At 43.7% G+C, this 21,615-nt stretch overlaps 2 protein-coding genes across 3 annotated transcripts; both read right to left on the bottom strand.

Annotated features, from left to right (window-relative positions):
* Positions 1 to 5,307: 5,307 nt before the first annotated feature.
* Positions 5,308 to 17,046, bottom strand: rbm6 (RNA binding motif protein 6). 2 transcript variants are annotated; one of them, XM_084464289.1, is made up of 23 exons: positions 16,974 to 17,046; positions 16,356 to 16,430; positions 14,612 to 16,151; positions 14,409 to 14,498; positions 14,255 to 14,324; positions 13,264 to 13,337; positions 11,249 to 11,320; positions 10,838 to 11,138; positions 10,366 to 10,523; positions 9,822 to 9,922; positions 9,660 to 9,729; positions 9,482 to 9,557; positions 9,208 to 9,272; positions 8,646 to 8,814; positions 8,232 to 8,329; positions 7,582 to 7,956; positions 7,309 to 7,458; positions 7,058 to 7,123; positions 6,636 to 6,860; positions 6,337 to 6,411; positions 6,106 to 6,209; positions 5,958 to 6,009; positions 5,308 to 5,854 (listed from the first exon to the last, which is right to left on the bottom strand). In XM_084464289.1, the coding sequence occupies exons 2-23, from the start codon at positions 16,400 to 16,402 to the stop codon at positions 5,762 to 5,764; spliced, it is 4,071 nt and encodes a 1,356-aa protein (XP_084320415.1). In that variant the 5' UTR covers positions 16,403 to 16,430; positions 16,974 to 17,046; the 3' UTR covers positions 5,308 to 5,761. The 2 variants fall into 2 exon arrangements, with proteins under 2 accessions (XP_084320415.1, XP_084320416.1); XM_084464290.1 differs by having other exon boundaries at positions 9,482 to 9,554.
* Positions 17,047 to 18,338: 1,292 nt separating this feature from the next.
* Positions 18,339 to 21,283, bottom strand: LOC311338588 (caM kinase-like vesicle-associated protein; the record flags this gene model as incomplete). Its single annotated transcript, XM_084463883.1, has 10 exons — positions 18,339 to 18,650; positions 18,740 to 18,827; positions 19,190 to 19,268; positions 19,381 to 19,517; positions 19,640 to 19,715; positions 19,869 to 19,989; positions 20,136 to 20,274; positions 20,499 to 20,573; positions 20,945 to 21,076; positions 21,189 to 21,283. The coding sequence occupies 10 exons, from the start codon at positions 21,281 to 21,283 to the stop codon at positions 18,339 to 18,341; spliced, it is 1,254 nt and encodes a 417-aa protein (XP_084320009.1).
* Positions 21,284 to 21,615: the final 332 nt, after the last annotated feature.

The following is a 21,615-nucleotide window of genomic DNA, read 5'->3' as shown; positions in this document are numbered from 1 at the left end:
CATTTATATCAACGCCGTAATTGCTGTTGTCCCTTCGGGTATTTAGAGTGTTTTGTGAAGAATGTGGGTTTAATTTGCGTTCGATATATACAAAGCCGCATGAAGACAACGATAATGGAGGGGGAGCTATAAAGAAAATGACCAGGGAATTCCTCTTGCCAGGGTTTTGATTGCTTTGTGGGAAGCACTTTAAGATGCTGGCGTAAAGAAATGCTGCATAAAAAAGTTTGACTTGACCTAACTGTAAATATTGGATAATAAGATATTGTAACATCTGTGGTAATTAGCTTCATACACGTTATGAAATAGTGACTTCTGAAAAATGACACGTATATTAGTTATTAATCACCCTGTAGCCATTGCATTATGTCGTTACCTCTATTAAGGCTACTATTAAGTCATTTGGCACATGCTTTCATCCAAAGCACCCATCTTAAAAATGATTTAGTACCTGCCTCTTGTTGCCCATTATTAACCATTACACTAGAAACTACAACTATTATCCACCAACAATTAGTTAATCACCACTTTGGTTTAAGTGATACCATCTTTTGTTTTGTGTTAAAATGTCAGTACCACTTAATAAAGATATCCAAGATCTGCTAAAACAAATGTTTAGCCAGAGTCTCACTCAACTAGTAGAGCGCATGCATTAACTCTGCCAGGGTGAGGGGTTTCACTCCCACTGGAGTCATATGCACTCATGGTTTTGTAAGTCGCTTTGGATAAAAGCCTGATGCCATGTGTTTCTTTTTAGATTAAAGTTTTAGCATCACTTACTTTTCACCAGACCAGTCCCCTGTACCATTGCAGGATTTGCACTGTATTTCTAGATTGCTTTTGCTAAAAACATCTGCTGCTTACAATCTACCTCTTTTTTTTCTAAGCCCTGTGTAATGCTGGTCCCATGTCCCCATTCAATCTTAAATGGCATTAACAATTTAAGGAAACCATAAATAATAAACCAGGATGAATTCGCAATATCCAAGTGCTTCGACTCTGAGATCGTAGGCAATCCTGCGGGGCCGGCTCTGTTTCTCGAGTTACAACATCAGAAAGAAACTGTAAGGCTGATCACAATGAGGTTCTTTACCTGCATGTTAACATTTGTTCAAAGTTTCTTCTGGAAACAATTACAAACCCGCATTCATTCCTGGATTAAAAAACACATGAGGTATGAAGAAAAAATGCAAACCCTTCTGTTTAATTTCATGGACAAGAGGAGAGTTCCACAGGACCTGTCTAAAGATGATAAATATAAGAAGCAACAGAGTGTTTACTGCATGGAAACAGTTCTTTTTTATTGCGGTTGTATATAGTTCATGCCGTTTAAAAATGGATAAATTTTCCTTTTTAGAAGAGGACATGGACACCTTCAGACCACAGTAAATGTGGTGTGAATCTATTTCAAATCCTTCATGGAATGAATTGTAAAGCTCCCAAATAGGCAGTAAAATGACATTATACATTCGCCAAATGATTCAGTATTGTGTTTTAAAACCCCTGCGAAACCCACGCTTCATCCCAGGAAGACGATGAATGATGGAGCAGAAGACTGCATCTTCTGGAAACAGGTATCAGGGAATCCTGCTGTGGGCCATGAATCATGCGCTCAGAGTTCAGATGGGCTTTATAAATCAACAACGTGCACGGCACATTTAGGAAGACTCTGCATCCTTCCAACAACGCTTGAGGCGTAGGCCCTGTCAGTTGTCCAAGTCGGTGATGCGGTCAGATGTGACAACATTCTGCCCCTCGTCCTGCAGGGATGTGCTGCTACACAAAGCCCTCTCCCCCATCCTCTCAGACTTTATACCCCAAATCACACGGGTGACCATTTCATAGAAGCACAATACACGCTAGCTAAGCATGAGTCTTCTGTCGGTCATAAAATACTGTTTTTATGACCGAAAGAAAGTAGGAACTGAAGAAAGAAACAAAGAAAAATAGAAGGAGGCAAAATAAGGAAAGAAGGAGGGAAGAAAGAAAAGAGAAAGAAAAAAAATTATTCCCAGAATGACATCACCCCAACATGCTTCCAACGTCTCTCATGATCCTAATCACGGCTCGGGACAACGGAATCCGTTCTGCTCCAGACATTGTTATACTATTTCCAAACATAAACTGTGCCCTGATGTGGGTTCCACGCCTGGCAATTGCAGGGACATTTCCAAGATGATCTTCTGTTCAGATTAATAATTGATAGCAGGTGGCGTTTACGACTTAAAAGGCAGCTCTCTGGTCGAAATGGCTCAGAAAATCATAATAGTATTATTAGTTTTTTTCCCGATGATTGAATAGTCCCTTAAACTGGCTTCACCAACACATGGATCCTCTTTGAGGCCAGCCATCGCACATGGAGCCTCCACTTGATCATTTGTTATATGAGACAAGCGAAGACTATGAGCCACTCTGATATTTATTTCCAACTAACTTTGTTATATGTAGTTGATATTTTCAAATAATCCACAGCATATACATAACATATGTCTGTCAGGACAATTTGTGATGACATTTGTTACCAAAACAATGGTTAGAGCTGCACTGTCCCATGTGAAGGGTTTGTGTTTCTTTGGTTCATGTGAACATTTGAAACTCTCATTAACAATCTCTCATGCCATTTCAATTGGCCACTAGTACAATACAGCAATTACTATCCCATTCTGGTGTCTGGTTCTCAATTTGATATATGCCACCATATCCAGGGCCAGACGAAAACCAGACTCATTTCTTCTGCTCTCTGTCTGTCTGTCTGGGTTAGAGTGACAGCATACCTCTCACGTCTGAAGGGTCCTGCCGCTGAAGGTCTTCCAGCCGCCCCCCGCGTCCCACGGCTGGTGCTCCCTGCCCCCCCCCCTGTCCCCACAGGCTACTGCTAATTGGCTCCACCGGTCCTCTCGTCCTGTCGCCAACCGCAGATCGGGCGTCCTGAAGGATCGCACGTGCTGTGGATGACAAAACACAGATATCTGTGTTGTCTCCCCCTGGCCTTCGTCCTGTTGGGAGTCCACCCCAGTATGATGTTCGTCTCTCTGTCACCGTGATGCTGAGTCTGGGACTGCCTGGACGGGGTAATGATGATGACAGCTGTCACCCGGTGGAGAAGAGGGGATGAGGTTAGCGCACAGGGAAGAAAAGAAGGACATGGAAATAAAAGGTAAACGAAAGCCTTCCAAGTGAAGGGCAAAGGGAGGTTATGATTCCTTTCAGATCCAAACCTACTGGCATCATGAGACGTCTGCATAAATCAAAATGCTAATTGTGCTGTGTATTTACACAAGAGCGCACGTTGCTTATAGGATTTGAAAAAGCACTGGTCACTGTGCAATACTGTAAGCCTCATTGATCACAACAGATGGGTTCTTGTCATGTTAGGATTAGCAAACAACTGTTTCTTATTCCATGTGAAGGTTGTGGTCAGAAATTAGCATTTCACTGCTTTATTTCTTTCAGAGATTCCAAGTATGGGATGGGTTTAGGGAACTCTTACAAAGGCAAAGTCAATGAAGTGTGTGAAACCTAATACCATGTTGATCTGCACGATAAATACTCAATCTATATGCAAATACACAGATAGTCATGCCAAAGGCCTAAATGTGTTGCACTGGAAATGTATTCATTTGATCAGTGCCATGGGCTACAGCGAATTACCTGTAATGCATATGAGCATTTCAAGCCAGAAGGAAAGAGAGCAGACATCCTGAACAACACTGAATCACCTTGGAAAACTTAAACCTATGGCTTTAGATGGAGATAGAAAGTAATTTGAAGTTCTCAAATTGCTTGTCGTCTAAAATTATACTATAGGTCCTGTAGTTGTAGGTCTATAGTGTTTCATTTCAAGGATAGTTTGAATTAATTTTATGCGGGGGAAAACACATACGATTGCCTTCAATATTGTGATCAATGGGATTATCTTGAAGGAATACCTAGGATTACATATGTGACGGTTGTAGGCCTAGGTTTCAGAGAAAAATGCAAACACAATTTTAACTCACCTGACTTTAGGTTACCAGCTCAGTCTTGTTAATGCATATAGGGGGTTGGTTAGCAAACAGTCTCCTTTTTACGGTCAAATCCAGGAAGAGATCACTCTGGGAGTCAGTGAAACGTGACAAGTCTGACTACCGCAGGTTACCAGTGATGAAGTGTGTCTTGATCCGGCATGGCGTGACAAATGATGTTTGACCAGTTTGGCCCTAATGGTTTCCCCTCCTCCTCCCGGTATAGTCTGAAGTGTTGTTATTGCATCTGTTCCTGCACATAACGCAAACACTTTGCAATAAGCTCCACCGCTTCGTTGCGTGCACTGGTCTCCATTAGCAGAGATCAAACGGGACTGTTGAATGGGAACTGGCCGATTTTGGAATGAAATGTTTAGTGAGGCAACAGCTGTAGCAAGTGCAGTGCTAGGCCAGCCCTTCTCTGAACCTGCAGTGTGCGTGTGTTTGTTGTGCCTACATATTTGGGTTGCCACGGCTCCCCACCCCTGTCTCTCCCCTCCAGACAAACAGACTCCAGATACTGACGCCTCCTGAGGTAATCACATCTGTTGTTTCACACACTCGTTATTACGAGAATATTTATGGGAAGGCGGGAGGCCATATGGGAGGTGTGAATGAAGTGGCACGTGCTAATTGGTGTACATGTGTTTATTTAATGGCGGGCTGTTTTTTTTGTTGCCATCTTGTATTTAACTTAGAATCATTCCTTCCGAAAAAACAAACAAACAAACACTTATGCGACGCTTTCGCACTCGTTTGGTCATGTTGTGGCTCATTGTAGGCCTAGCTGAGGTGCAGTGCAGTTCTTCAGAGTCCTAGTGCGTCGCATTGTCTCGGGAGCCATGTGATAAAATAGGCCTACTGAACCCAGGACCTCCTGCAGCCTACCTCCATAGCGTGAGGAAGGGTGAGGAACATGGAGCGATTAATTTACCACGCAGGTTATATCTGCCTGCTCAGGTTCGGAGCGTTTGTGCCGACGTATATGTATGGTATGGCCAATTTCAGTGACGAGCGAAATAAACATAATTTAAAATGTCTTGTTCATCCCTCGTTAAAATATCTAACTCACGCGGCCTATATGAAGAGAATCCAGTTCACTCTTTGAGCTGTTTTCAACAGCCAGTTCAGTCCAGCAGTTCAGCCTATAGAAAATGTTTCAAATGTGTTGCTGCCATCTAGAGGACAAACGCTGCATCACAGTCAAACATTTTTACCGTCGGACTGAGAACCGTCAGAAATGGAAAACGGTTAACCGTAAAACCATAGATCGTCAATAAAGAAAAGACGACAGAAGAGTTGATCTAATTAACTTATGTTTTTACTAAAAAAGTTGTGTATACATAAAACAAAATTAAAAGACAAACGTTAAGCAGTATTCAAAATAAAATTAATGTGCAGTAAGGGAGTCACAACTCTTATTAGGACACCAAATATCAGTTATCCATAATAGGGGTGGGGGAAAAAAAATTGTATGCACTGTCTTTCATAAAAACAAATCGGATCAACGGATATCACTCTCTAGCCACCTCCGATCAGTACAGTTAGTGTGAAACAGGGCTTATTTACATAGTGTTTCCCCTTGATATCATTTCATACAGTCACTGCTCTATAAAAGGACCAAGGCAGAGAGGCAGTAAACACAGTGGGGGGGGGGGGGGGTACTCGGACCCTCCCGAGACAAAGCTGGCATGTCATTTAGACCAAACACTTCACATTGTTCAAACATGGACGATAATTGACGACGCAAAGCCGGGTCAGTCGAGCTCCTTGAAGCGGGCAAACATGGCCTTGCGCACCGCTTGCTTGTAGGTGGCGTGGTCCCAGACTACCGGCTCTTTCTTTTTCCTCTGGAAACAAAAGACGCATTTGTAAACCTTTTTTGTTTTTATTGGGCAGAAAACGGGCTCAACACAGGGTTCGAGACTTGAATGGCGGTGCGTCCTCACGTACCTCTACGGGTTCACAGCCTAAACCGGGTCTGTCGCTGCCTTTGTGCGTTTCCCTAGAGGAGAGGGGAAGGAGGAGTCAGAACACCGATCGTGGGTTTCATCCAGACTCCCGCACTAACCTAACAAACGTTATGTTCGCCTCAACCCACCTGGAGCCTCCGGCCCAGGCGTTGTGGTGGTGTGTGTGTTTCTTCTTCTTGGGCTCCGGCGACCGCACGGGGAACGTGACCGTGACCGTCTCTTTAGCGCTCAGCTGAGGAGGACAGAGTCGGAGCGGCATTAACACCACCACTCGACAGGAGGCGTGGGAACAGTAATCAGCCCTCGTCTCACAGCCTCTTGGTTCATGCGTTTCCCTTTTCAACCCCCCTAACACTCACTTCCTTCTCCTGGTTTTCCAGTGCCTCCAGCTCCCTTTTCGACCTCTTGATCTTGAGATGGATCTCCATATTTTGCTGAACAGGGGAGGGGGGGCAATCAATGTCAAACATTCATTTATGTATTTAAGAGTCACTGCTGACCATGCACTAACTCGATAACACTTTATGAGTTAACATCCAGACTAGGAATGCACCTATACAGGTACATCTTCGTTATCGGTTCGATTCCAGACTAAAGGAGGGTGTCTGAGCATCATCCAACACCTTTTTCGCAATCAAATATCAAAGTGATACGACACCTTGTGGAGGTCAGAGAGCTGCTGGTGGCGGATCAGAGCGTCCTTGTTGGGGAACTGTCTCCTGCAAAGCAGGCAGGCCAGCTTCTTCCAGTCCGTCAGCTTGTCCTCCTTGTCCTCAGCCTGGCTCTTGAGGTTCCTCGGTGCCTCCGTCTTCTCCTCCTCCACCTCCTCGTCGCTGCCGGCGCCGTAGTCGGACGCGAGCAGGCCCAGGGAGCCCATGGGCCGCTGGGGAGATCAAACACGTCCACGGACGGTCGTTAAAACGGCAACGAAGCACGAGTTCCAAAATTCCGGTCACGCGGTTCACGGTTCAAAAAGAACTCTGGTTACGACGCTTTGCTTACACTTTTTATTAGGACGCCGTCAACAGAAAGAGGGTAATTGCAAGCATCAGGGAACGGGATATGTGGAGCATGACTCACCTTCTGCTTCTCATCTTTCTTTGCGGGAGCGAGAGGCTTCTTGAACAGATCGTCCCCAGCAGAGCCCTGAGTGGAGGAGGATTGAGAGGAGGAAACAAGAGGGGGTGTTAAAACAAATACAAGATTGACGGGCAAATCCCCACCCTCTCTTCATAGCACAGCACAGAAAGCAGGTTCAAAGCTTCATTGTTAACGTGACGTGAAGATTATAGAGTGTAAGCCGTGCGCGTGCGCGTGCGCCTCTTTCTAACCTTCCTCTCGAAGACGGCGAAGCCAGCGTCGGCCGCCTTGGACGCCCTGCGGTCGTCGTGGCCCCCGATCCTCAGCACGGGGGACGCCGCGCGGACGCTGTCCTTCTGACGGTTCTGGATCTTCGCCCAGCGCTCCATGTCCTTCATGATCTGAGAGAGAGAGAGAGAGAGAGAGGAACGCACAGCCGCGAGGCGGTCAGCCGACGTCTAGCGTACGAGTCGTATGCACGGCCGACACGCGGTCCGCGGTCTGCTCAACCCACGGTGCGTTACCTTGACGGCGGCCAGACTCCTGGGCTTCTCCTCCTTGCCCTCCTTGTCCCTCCGGGCGGACTCCTCCTCGGGGGTGAGCGTGGGGCTGGTGTCGGTGGCGCCGGCGCCGGGGGCCGCCGCCGCCGCCGCCGCCGCCGCCGCCGGGGAGGGGTCCGGGTCGGGCACCTCGGGCGGGGCGAGGGCCTGCTCCGACGGCTTCTTCATCTCCAGGGGGGCGTCGGCGGCCGGGTTGGACAGGATGGCCTGGACCTCGGCCGTCATGGCGACGGACTGGGCCTCTGTGGTGGGGGCCGGCGTGCCGCCCGGCACCGGGATGTAGGTCTTGGTGTTGGCGTCCCAGTACAGGTACTCCTGCGTCTGGGCGTTGTAGAAGTACTGCGGATCCAATAACAAACAAAAACGTTATTAATAAAGTTTCCATATATATATATATTTTTTTATTTTTTTATTTTTTTAATAGTGCATTCAAATGATGATGGATTACAAGCACTCCAAATCACATTGTTCACTGTATGTATAATTATCAAATTAACAAGTCACCTACAATAAATGCAAAGTACTGATTGCCCAATGCCTTCCTGCGGCATGTGGTCAGACGTTAAGCTGTTAGGGGGCGAATATGTGATCCCACGTGTTGAACTGGTGCTTACCCTGGAGCCGGGGTCGTAGTAGAGCGTGGTTTCAGGATCATAGTAGAATCCCGAAGTTGCGTCATAGAGGTAATTAGACACGTCCGGAGATTCAGAACCTGAGAAAACAAAATGGAAAGAGAGACATTTTGGTCATCCGTACCTAAGGAACATCGGTACGCAAACGCAGTGCCTTCTTTTAATATCCCTTCTCAGAACAAAGTTACAAAATAAATAAAATGCAATATTGTAATATAAAATTCAAGGACAAACCCTTATCTTAAGCCTATGTATCCTGTATAATAATGTAAGAACTACACGTCAGCGACTGTTTGACTTCAGGGCTCTCTGAACAACGATTCGACCAGTCCACTCTCAGGGTCCAGCCCTAGTTACAAAACCGATTCATAATTAGAATTGATTAAAACTGTTTACCATAAAGATAGTTCTCTGAGCCATCCTGGGTAGATGGCACTGCCGCAGCCTGGAGCCCCGCAGCCTGGAGCCCCGCAGCCTGGAGCCCCGCAGCCTGGAGCCCCGCAGCCTGGAGCCCCGCAGCCTGGTACGAGGCATCCAGCACGGGCGTTGCACCATAGCTCACTGCCTATTGAACAGGGGCGGAGGGGAAATCAATTCACGCAAGTTTCGGATTCTCAATTCACAATTTACTCATTGTAATTTTCCTTATGTCTTATACATTCGTGGTTTCAACATTATTGCTGATTGCTGAATGATTGTTTTTTTAAATATAAAAATGACATCATCTTATACACACTTGACCCTGCCTCCATGCCACACTGCTTTTCCACATCGGACTACAGTAGATCCTTAAATTAGCTCTACTGTGTACTGTATCGATCATCGATTTAAAATCGAAAGGTGACCCCAACAAATTGAAATCGAATCTTGATACCGAAAGGTTTTCACCCCTACTATGAGAGCAAACACAGGGGTTAACATTGTACACAGTAGTAATCTCCATGTTGACGTAACCTACCTGGTTATAATTGGACTCCATTGGCAACAGGGGATGGAGACCGCCAGCCAACATATTTCCTGGAACTACAAAGAGGACCCAAGTTTGGATTCAGTTTTTCAGAATAATAGTGCATCTACAAAAAAAAAATCCTATTTTAAACCCAATTAGGCAGAAACTCATGTTGTATTTTTGGGCGAGCTCAGTTCTATTTCAGTCGCGCTTGGGAGCAGAATGGGCTCAGCGTGCAGTATAGTGGGAGGCTAGTGCGTGAGTCTCCAAGAGGATGGCTAACCTTGTAACCCACCACTGACTGGCAGCGGGGGCAGCGACTGTGGGAACTGCAGCGTCTGTAAGAACTGTTGTTGCTGCTGAAATTAGAGACAAAAACAACATGAACATACAGAGATGTCAACCCTACCAACACCACCGTCTCATCTCACCCGTTTTAAAAAGAACAGAAATGATCCTACCGCTGTCATGTTGGCGTCAGGTGGGGGGTAGCCCAGGAGAGATGTCTCCGGCTTATCGTCTCGTCTGAAACTGGAGACGAGAGCAGGAAACAACATATTTTGATAATTGGTCCAAATACATGAACAACATGTTTCGACGGCCACTCTGGCACGGCCCCTTACTTCTGGTTCTTGAGGGGCTTGGCGACCTCGGCGTAAACTCTGACTCCGTCGATGGAGAGGGGCCGGGGCTTCGTCAGGAGCTCCACCAGACGGGTCACTTGCTGCACAAGGTTATATTCGTGTTAGGACACAAGGTGGCTTTGAATTAGAAGCCGTCTTTTTGGGCAGAACCTCCCATTCACTCAGGAAGTGGCCCAAACAATAATTCCCCTATTTTACATATTTGGCTTTACGTACCCACCATGAAATGCATGACATACATTTTTTTTACCCATTAACAATTTTACTTCAAAGTCAACTCAAATTGTGCTAACCATTTTACTGGAGAGTAAACAAACGCAGTAAAAGCAGCATATAGCTTATCACGTTTTTTTTATTACAATTGTAAAAAGCTTTATGGGAATCATGAAGTGCATGGTATTTGGTTGTCGTGATGCTAAAGCACTACTATCATTGTTATGGGCAAGGGTTCAGCAAAATATGCAGAGAGAAAAATCTTGCTTCAAGTGAACTGGAAGGAATGCCTTTAGAGGCTGACAAATACCTCGTGGGAGTCCATGTCCACGAAGCAGAAACATTTGGCGCCTGGTGTTTTGCCCTTGACCAGACGGACGTTCTTCTCATCCAGATAAGCAAATGGATCCAGGCACTTCAGGATGGTCTCCACCGTGGTGGTGGGCTTCACGTTCTTGATGATCATGGCTTGAGAGAAACACGAGGGGAGACATGGACGTGTTAACTTGAGGGAAAAATCCATAGAGTATATTCACAGCCATTATTGCTCTGGATACCACAATTTTACCGAAGCAAATACAAAGTCATTGTGAACAATGCCTATTCAGAAAGAGTGAATGTCAAAAGCCAATGAGGACATTAGGTAGGCAATGTGCACACAATAATGAAAGTCTGGTGCTGTACTTTACAAACGTTGAACATTGTTTCCTGTAATGCTGCTTATGTACATACCACGCAAATAACAGTCAATTCTTAAAGTGAAAGCTGGAACATGAACCTACTCTTGCTCTCTTTGAAGATGGGATCGCCGTTATGCGGGCCCTGGCGGGGTGGGTTTCGGTTGGCCCAGGGCTCGGCCTGCTGCTGGCTGTCCTGCTGCTGCTGCTGGTCCACCTGCTGCTGCCAGGCCTCCGGGGTCATGTCCGAGCTCCGCTGCCACTGGGCCGCGGGCTGCGGGGGCTCCATGAGGCCGGCCCCCCCCTTGGCGCCGTTCAGACCGCCGGGCTTTGGCACGTCTTTGACTGGCACGTCTGGAATGGGCAGCAGCGGCTTCTGGACCTGGGGTGCGTTGGGAGTCGATTCCTGCCCCGAGCGGGAGATGAGGATGGTTGGTCATGCAGCTTAAAGGATCGAGTGTTTCGAGGGTCAACTGGTTGTTCACAGTAAATGGGAGGGCTGTGAAGTGAACTTACGAAAGCGAAGGGATTCTTTTCTGGTTGGACGTATTTCATGGAAGCTGTTTTATGGCCGACTTTGAGGGAACCCTGAAATGAGAGAAAATGAGCTCACTCACTGGGCAACTTCAAGGGCATCACCTACACACCCAGAGTACCCATCATGCACTATGGCAGACTAAGCCCCCCAATCCCCCTTCATGAATAAAGAAAAAGAAATAGAAAAGGCAACCATATGCGGTTATTTAACAATGCTAGCTTCGACAAGGTTCAGAATTCCTTAAACAAAATATATACTTTCCCCTTCATAATATATATATAAATCAAGAGTCAGTCGTTGCACGGAAACACAAAGGAATCAATGAGTCCCGAATAGGATTGACCTGCTTAAACACCAAAAAATATCCCTTGTGAACCACTAATAACACAAGCAAGATGTGAATTTGCAGTAAATTGAAACGAAAATGGGTCATACCATGTAAACCGACATTACTATCAGTTAGATGTGATATTTCCTATTTAAAAGAACATGAGCAATAGACGCTATGATCCAGGCACTAATATAGTCAATACTCAATCCGTTCAATAAAAACTGAACTCAAACGTTAACATTTAGCCCATATTAGAGAGTTAACAGCTTAGCAATTAAATTATAAAGACCCAGCCATGCATATAAAATGCAATTTGAAAGCAAGAACCACATTATATCACCCTATGTCCTCATCATACTGGTGGCATAAATGCAACAAAAAAAAAAAAGACCAATATTGCTCCACGGACCTCAGTCAAGATGTGAAGGGACGCCATTTTTCAGGCCCCCCTCGAGCTAAAGTTCATTTATATTGAGCATTCACATTAAGATAATACTAGGAAAACTACACAAGCTACCCAAGTTGTGGTCTTTGAATCGTTCCAAGTCACAAAATATCCAAGCAGAAGTAAATACGTGTTCGCATATTCCATCAATAACTACACAGAACTGAGTTGAACAGATCTACATCCCCTCTACATTCAGTTGCATATGAACGACGTGAAGCCGTTATGGGACGGTGTCCAAGATTGGCTTGAAAATGCACAGGACATTCACTTAAGACAAGGCAAAGCAGTTGAATGACTGCAAAAGGTCTAGAATCAAGATCATGAAGCTGAATAGAGACAAGAGAGACCCAGACCATCAAGTGGTTCACGACCATCAAGTTCAGAAATTGGGTCTCTGACCATAAGAAAGAAGCCCAGAAAGGCTAAGATTTTGTCAACATAGCTCACATGCTGAAAGTGGAAATCCAGTCAGGGGAATCAAGAACTTCTGAGGCGCGATAGGAAGTATGTTGGAACATGTGAAAAAGTTGTTGCATTCAGACACGAGTTCATCACTTTTGTATCCACCACGTTCCCTTGAACAGGTTGGTGCTTACAAACGCAAAAATGCTCATAAAATCATAAAAATGCTGCCACAACGGTTAGAAAAAGGACTTTCTACTAATACTGTCTGGACCACAGATGTTTTTCTGACTTAGGTCCCGAAGAGAAAATGTGATCTTCATATAACAAGGGAAATGGTCTCCTGGCACATTATCAACACAAACATGTAGGAATCATTGAAAACTGTGGAGAACCATACAGGAAGGATGAATGATTAACATTTTTCTGAATCCAAACCGTTTTTTTTTTTATAATTAGTCGCATAATTGGTCGATCAGTTTGAAACTGGCTTAAATATTAGGTAAAGAAATGCTTAAATCGCATTAGCGTTAGTAGTGTATATGATCCCAGTCTCATACAATGTAAAACAGTAAAACTCCCAGGAATCCCATTAACATTAGCTATAACATGTAATTGTTAGTTGCCTCTCTGTAACCTGGGGCTGCTCAAAATGTAAATCTCAAATAATGCCGTCGAATGACAACAATAAATAAAAGACACCACTTTCACAGGACCCCATCACCCCCTCCCCCACGTTCTACTAAAAGCCTTCTCAACCCCCCAAAATCCTGTTGGGAGAGAGGGCCTTTGTAGTGACGAGGATGGGCCACCTTGTTCGACTCCATGAAGTGGACTGCATCCTCGAGGTTTAAAAACTCCACATAGGCCGTATCGTAGCTGTAACCTGGGGACAGCATTTGAAATACAGATGGGTTTTTGTTAGTCAAAGCCAGTAAGGACAGTCACGCGGTGTATAAACATAAAATAAAACAGCACGTTGTGAATGAATCGAGAACAGTGAGCATAGCTTTCTATGAACAGAATGTTTACCTTCATGACACAGACATTCAGTGTAATTGTCATTATGTTTTTTTTTCTCTCTTCCATCATTCGAGTGTTCACTGCACTTCTGACTTTACGATGACAAGATGCATGATAGCCAAGCCTTTGCAGACATATCCCACACCCAGCTACGGCCCACATATGGTAGCCAGACAGATTTTGGCACAAGAGTTTGAAAATGTTGCCAGACGTTAACTTTATATTATGTTTTCCTAATGAAGATATTGTTCACGTCTCGGATCTCTTAAGAAATTTGATCTTGACAGAAGACTTAGGAAATGTAAATGGCAACCTCTCTTTTATTTTTATGATACAATAAACTTTATCCAAGGGGAACCCATGGAAACAATGAGAAGCACTTTCAAAGTAATCTATTTCACTTTCACTGACGGTGACCACTCTCTCTTGTTCGCCAACCATGTGATTCATGCAAAACACAATGTAGTGAACCACTTGTGATCAAACTTTTGGTGACTGACATCAAGTATGTTTAACATTGTTGCAGTGTTGAGGAAATCTCTTGAGACAGCTGACAATGACCCTACATTCTCAGAAATGAAAGATGTGACTGTTACGACACAATACCCACTCTCATACAATCAAGCGAACTTAACACCAAGACCGGAAAAAAGCAGCAAAGAAGCTTTAGAAAAGAGGAATGCGAAAGTTCGAGTATCGTATAGGCGAGATATATCGTGGTACATTGGGGCGCTCGTTTGCCCAAAGAACAACATTTCCATACAGCAACGTATTTCTCACCTGGAACAACACTTTTTATTTTCATCCCCTGCATGGACACTCCATCGCGAACAACAAAGGCACCAAGAATCTGCAAAAGTATTAATTAGAGTTACTACCACAAAAAAGAAACGTCTGGACATTGATGCGAGTGCAACACAAAATCAAATCTTACCTGCTCCATTGTGGCAGTCTTTGGGATGCCAACTATGGATATCGTATTGGAAACTTTGTCCTCCATTGATGCACTCCTGTAATCTTGATCCTTTCCGCACACATTTTGGTGAAAATAGATTAGACATGCAGAAATGTCTTAATTTGCAAACAAGAGCTTACTTTGATAATACAAAACCAATAACGCAAAAAAATTATACTAACCTGAGAGCCAGAGTCACTAAACTTTGAAGGAGGGTTGGGTTTAGTCTCTTTCAGAAGTTTGTCAGGTCTCTGAAAGTCCTCATGTTTGAAATCAAAGGGCCTTGTGGATCCTGTTCTATAATCGATGTCCCTGTAGTCCTGGTCTCTGCCCTGTGCTGCATTGCTACTTTGGAATTCTGTCGCAATCTTGCTGACCACAGGTCCCTGGTTATGTGGGGTATTATTTGGTCCTGGATAACAATCACTCTGCCCCTTAAAACCCGGGGGTGGCAGATTTTTCTCTTGATTGTAAGGGGGCCTTTGAAGAATTGATGTACTTTGAGGCAGCTTTGGATCTTTTATATCAAGCCATGGTTTGCCCTTGTTCTCTAGGGCGAGCTGCCCCTGAGGTGTACCCATTCCTGGGAAAGGAAGGTTGATTGGTGGTTTAATGCCCACTGCTGGGAGATTGATGGCCCCAAAGGGGCCGCCACGGGAGAAGCCGATGTCTTTTCCAGGGAATTCCAATAATGGCCTATCACGGCCTTTAAATGCTGAGGGAACTGGCAAGATTCCCTCTCTACCAAAACCTAAAGGTCCTGGTTTGTCTGTTAAGCCCTCTAGTCCTTTATTTGTATTTGAAAATGATGTGCTTTTCTGCTTGTTACGGTTCTTCCATTCTTCAGCAAGAGTCATTTCTTCACCACTTCTATAGTCCATTAGTGAACCATCCAAGAATTCCCCCTCTCCACGTGAATCTTCTGGTCCCCTCAAACCCCGTCGTTGAGGGTTTCCAACATCCGGGGGCATGTCCGACCTTGATCTCTCACGATCATTATTGTTCCCAAAACGCAACGGAGATCGATCCCTATCCCTAAAGTCGTTTCCCGGTCCAGGGCGATTTCTGAAGTCCATATCTGAATCAAATCCTCCTCTTGACTGAAAGGGAGGCCCCCCTCTTCTGTCGAACTCCATCATCCTCCGCTCACGTGCTGGAAGGTCCAGGCGACAGCCGTCAACGTCATCCATGCTCTCCGGAGGCCTATCACGCATGTCCCTAAAGCCATCGTTCCTCTCCATCCGGTCCATAGGAAAGGATCTTCTGCCGTCCATGTTTTGATTGTTGAAGCGGGGCATGTCTCCACAGAACATATCCCGGTCTCTCATGTCCCTGTCTCTCATATCCATGAACCTGTTATTTTGTTCCCGTGATGGCGTACCTCTCCCTTCCATGTTTGGAGAGTTCCTACCACCAAAGTTTGATTGATTTAAAAGCTTGTCTTGGATAGTTTCCTCCCCCTGCCTCCTCATGTTGAAGTTGGGCTCTTCTCCCAGTCTGAAAGAATCTCTGTTTGGACCTCTACCTCGCATTTCATGTGTTTCCATGTCACCCCCTCGCCCCCTTGCATTAGGCCCATCCATCCTCCTCATGTCCATAGGTGGTAGATCGTGAGGTCTTTGGCCCATATTACCCATTGGACCCATGTTCATGCCATCCCTACCTCTAAAGTCAGGCATGGGACCATCTCTGCCCCCAAACATGTCTCCACGACGATCACCACTGGAATACACATTACTATGGTTAATGGAAACGCAATAACATACAAGATTAAATACACTTGGAATATTAACAAAAGACATACAAGGGAAACACTTATTAATGAAAATATTATAACTCAAGTCTCCGCCTCTGATGTCCATGTGTGATTCGAAAAGATATACCCTAGGGCTGAGTTGCAGCGCAACACAACAAATGAATCCTTACCGAAAGGGCGGGCCCCCTCGTGGTCCTTGCCCAGGTCCATCCCACATTATTCGTTACTTCTCCAAACAGTATCACCTGGTAAGATAGTGTTCATCACAGTTTCACATATTTGGAAAATATATAAAACAAACATTTGCTTCTGTTAGATCTAGGGCCACGGGTACACAGGGCATACTGCAACTTGCGGCTGACATCAGCAGACTGTCAACAACACGAGCATTTCAACACGTCCGATCGTATTATATAGATCTGCTAATGCAAGATGAGAGGTCTACCACAGATGGACGAGGTGCGAAGGCATGGGATCAGGCCTGCTGTGGTTCAAGTGACGTCCATTATTAGTTATAAGAGCCGCGCGATTAATTAGAATATGCAAATCTATATCAAAAGCGACAGTAAAAACCGGTTGCTTGAATGAAGTCTACCTCATTACCAAATAAAGATCTAACGTTATATATAGATAATGAGGTCATCGGCTAGCGTTTGCTCCAGCATTAGGTTGGCTAACATTAGCAATGACGATTTATTAACCTTGTAATGAAGACGCCATAGCTCGTACTATAATAGTATGAACGGCACTGTACCGACAAAAGGGTAATTTCAGTGTAAATGACCTACCTGTATTATTTACTCTGCTATTCTGCTAAGTCTATGCAGGGGTCCAATTCGAGTAAAGGCAATAGTTTAAAATGGAGCCTAGCCCACTTTTTCCGGGAGTGACGGCAAAGCCTGGCGTAATTTAGTAGGAACCCTGGGAGTTGTAGTTTTATCAAGGTTGGGTGATTTCCATTGACACACGTTTCTTAACAGTACCATCAATACACAGTTATTATATACAGTTATTTTCATGAAGTCAACAAAATAAAGCACATGATGTTTTATTCATTTTGGACGTCTGCGTTGTCTAAGGGGATTCCCTCAAAGCAATCAATTATAATAATGTTTGTTGTTGGGCCTTCATTGAAAAGAACAAGTAAGGGTACTTGCATATTTCTAACGCAAAGCAGTTAGAATAATTATATATAATATATATATAATATTAAATAGATATGGATCATGTTAAAAGCTTGATTACACGTTTTTATGCACATTTGTTGTGCATCTACCAATATACTATTTTGTTGTGTTTCTTTGTCTTTAGCTAATGTAGGCTACAATAAAATTCCAAAAGCCTTGGCTGTGTGGTTATTTTTTTCTTTTGAATTTAATTGTATTTGGATTTTATAAAATATATAGTTAGTAGCCTTATAAAATAGAATAGCGTCAAATGAAGTAGGCATAGTCCGTTGCACTGTTGCATGTGCAGTACTTGTTAGACTATTTAAGTCAGTGCATTGTCAAGATGAAACTCAAATTCTTGTAAAATACTAAAGAGAAAAAAACGTTTTAGCATTTACAAAATTGCTTAATTTATTGAGTCACAAGCACATTAACAAATATTTAGCTCAGCTAAAATCTGCCAAATACACAAATCAAGAATAAAAAATGATTCACAGAATACAATCTAAAACAATAATACAGACTCTAAACAAATAGCTACAGGACAAAACATCAATATCAGCTGCATTATCCCCCAATGAAATGATCAAAATCTTTTGTAAAGAAAAAAAGGAGAAAAAAAAAGGACACAAGTAAACATCACAGGATCCTTAAATATTTCAGCAGCTAAGAGTTTCAACAAAAGACCTACAGAAAATGAAACAAAAACATTTTTAGCTACTGTACATTAGAGCCACCTTTTAGACTGCCTTTCAAAGAGAAACAAACATGAGACACCGTGAGGGGGTCGGAATAATACTGAGAAAAAAACATTTTGTGGGCCTACACAGATTGTAAAAGGCCAAAATGTTTTGCTTGGACATAGGCCTATACGGCTGCACTTGAAAGAAACATAAATGAAGGCAAGTATTAAATCGCTTATACATTAAATGAACATGTTGTGGGTCTTTCGGTAAACAAACGTCCTCGTCCTGCTTGTGTGGGTTAAGCGGTCTTGTCTCCCAGAGTTTGTGCTGATGTCTGCCCGTTGGGTCTCTCCCCGGCCTCCTCGTCTCGTGTGGCTTCCACGGCGGGGGGTGCCTGGACAACGCCAGTGTCTGTGTCTGGAACCTGGTCCTTAGCGGAAGCCTGCTCCATGCTGGTGGAGGCAGTCCCTGGGGTGGAGATAGCCGGAGCGGGACTGCTGTTGGAGGTGAGGGGTCCCGCCACAGCCCCTGGGGTGGGGCTGGAGGCTCCGGACTCCCCCTGCTCTGGGGCCCGGAGTCTCTTCATGAGGGTGGTCACCCGTACAGCTTTCTGTAAGGGGGTCAGAATGTACGGGTTAGCCCAATGCTTGTCTGACACACTGGACACGTTTGTGTTTTTGGAAAGAAGAAAAGGAATACCTTCCACTTGGCTTTAGCAAAGTTCTTTTCTATTTGTGCACATACTCCGTCCTTGATATTCTTATCAGAGGCTGCGTTCCCAGATATCCTGATCAAATGAGGGCGGACATATGGTGAGGTTATGATCTGAGGAATTGCCTATGCCATGAAAATTATCTCTTTCGTGCTAATTACAATGTTATTTCATCCTGAACAATATTATTAACATTTATTGCGATGCTGATGAATTTGACAACAACTTAGCTATTAACCAAAACGATGAACGCCGTTTATGAACGTATGTAGCATCTGGTTGTGACATGTTGCTCTCTGCATTTCATTGTCTGGAACTTAAAGTGACTGAAAGTGTCAAGGTTTATAAATTGTGATATTATTAAACTTTTGCATAAATGTTGCAAGAAAGTGTATGTATTCTAATCATGATGGTTTACTAATCAAAACATCTTTTACCATTCATGACCAATAGCCTCCTGTGCAGTTAATCGCTGGTCTTGATCCACTTCCAACAAAGATGCCACTAGATTTTTGGCTGAAGAACAAAACAAAAATTAAGCATGAAGCCCTGACATTTATTAAATTGATGCCAACTTCAAAAGACACAGAGTAATTAATATATCCCAGTTAATATATTCAACTGATACCAGAGTCTGAAATGTCATCCCAGTAGGGGGAATCAAATTCATAGTCCCCTGACAGGATCTTCAGGAAGAGGCTCTTGTCACGGTTGTCATACTCCTCCTCATCAGCGTCATTGTAGAAAGGAGGGTTTCCTGACAAACTGCACACAAAACAGCCATCAAGATGAAAAGATTCACTAAGCAACTAAACGTTACACTGTGCAAACAGATGGAGGATTATTCCTCCAAATGTGTTAAAGGTCTTGAATCAGAGGAACCTTACAGTATATAGATAATGACGCCAATGGCCCAGCAGTCAACAGGCCTTCCATACCTCTGCCTCCCAACCACTTCAGGAGCTGAGGGAAAACAAAATGACATATAGTTGAGTAAAACAGAGATTATAATAGACATTGACATTTAAAGGATTCGTGGTAACGTGGTTCAATGTTGAAAATTTGTGAAACTCCATTAGTGATCTACTAAATTAGCATAGTTTATATGGACCTTACCAAGATATTCTGGAGTGCCACATGGGTCCTTAATGAGTCCATTTTCCATCTTTGCTAATTGAAAGTCACTGATGACAATTTTTGAGTGCTTCAGACGATTGAAGTACACCAAATTCTCCAGCTAAAATAAACAAATGAATGAATGCAATCAATTGAAGTGGTTTCAGCATGTTAAAGGTGGACCTCGGCCAACAGTCTGAATGAATGGTCTTTTGGGGAAATAAATGCTTTTCTTTATCACTAGGTGTCAGCAGTGCATCTGTATACCTTGAGGTTCCTGTGGACTACTTTCAAAGAGTGAAGGTAGGCCACCGCTTCCAACACCTGCCTCACGACATTACTGGTGTCCCTCTCGGAGTAATAGCCTTGGTCCAGGATCCAGTCAAACACCTCTCTGCCTGTAGCGCTGAAAGATGTTCCATCAGGTTAAACACACAGTAATGGCTGCTTCTAAGCAGCCGTTACTGGGGTACTGTGCAGTAATGGTTTCTGAACACAATGTTCAGAAACATCGTGTTCAGAAACACCCCCAAAATACAAAGGCTGGTTCATACAGCCTGATACAGATACACAGGCTTATATTAACCATTGAAGAAGCTAGTTTACAACCTTTCCTCCAATAATACTCACATTTCCACAAAGAGAAAGTACTCTTTCTTAGTTTCAAAGGTATCGACCAGCTGGAGTATGTTGTGATGTTTAACCCTTTGGAAAAAGTGGAGGAATAAGGAATAAGATAAATAAAGAAAATAGAGAGGTCGAAGTCCCCTTTTGGAATATCAGCATGGGCAGTAAGTAGTGAATATACTGGAAAAACATAATACGTTTGTAAATACTACACGATATTCTGCAACTGTTAGCAGATTGCATGATGAAGGCTATCCTATCAACTCCTTTCCAAATATGTATACCACTAAATTCAAAGCCCCAAAATAGGTCACATATTAGCAGACATTGAAAAAATGTTAACATAGATACATCACATTGCCGTAATGTAATGTATGTAGTGATGTATTGCAGAATATAAAATAAAACATATGTAGATCATCATCATTTAAAATGTACGCAATACTTACATCTTCAAGATCGTAATCTCATTTTTGGCAGCTTTCCTTACTTTTCTTCCATCCTTTTTAAGGAACTTTTTACAGGTGTACATTTTGAGTGTATTCCTGTCCTTTGCCCGGAATATCTCGCAGAACTCCTCACTGAGAAAAACAATCAACATAGAAGTACAATTATAAACAAATGTAAAAAAACATGCAACATGTAAAAAAATAAATGATCCTGCATGAAGCAGTTTCACAGTGGAGTACTCACGTTTTAACAATCTGTCCCAGGTCATATTTGTCGGTCACCTCTGAGGGATTATTGTAATCCTTCCTCTCCCCAAGTGTCAGACAACCGAATGGCATGGCAGCTCCGGCCCTCGCCTTCACAGTCACGACACAAGTACAAAAAACAACAAGGGTCAACAGTAAACACAGATTGACAAACAAGGTCAAGTCCAAAGCTGTGATTCAGTTTTATCTTAAGGGTCCCTATTTTACCCCCAGGTCGAGAGGGTAGATTGTGAAATGGCTTGTAATCATCATCACACCTGGTGTTAAAATAGGGGTCCTTTATAAATGATTATTTAAGGTGTAAGGTCACAAAGATGTAAGGTCACTTTTAGATAGCAGTAGTAACGAAAAGTTTAATTCCCAGAGCAGCGCCAGACCGTTTATCAGCAATAACAGATATTGGA

The sequence above is a fragment of the Micromesistius poutassou genome (assembly GCF_964030765.1).
Source record: "Micromesistius poutassou genome assembly, chromosome: 2".
Taxonomy (NCBI): Eukaryota; Metazoa; Chordata; class Actinopteri; order Gadiformes; family Gadidae; genus Micromesistius; species Micromesistius poutassou.
Note: the sequence above shows the minus strand (reverse complement) of the source record. Positions and strands in the feature narration are given on the sequence as shown.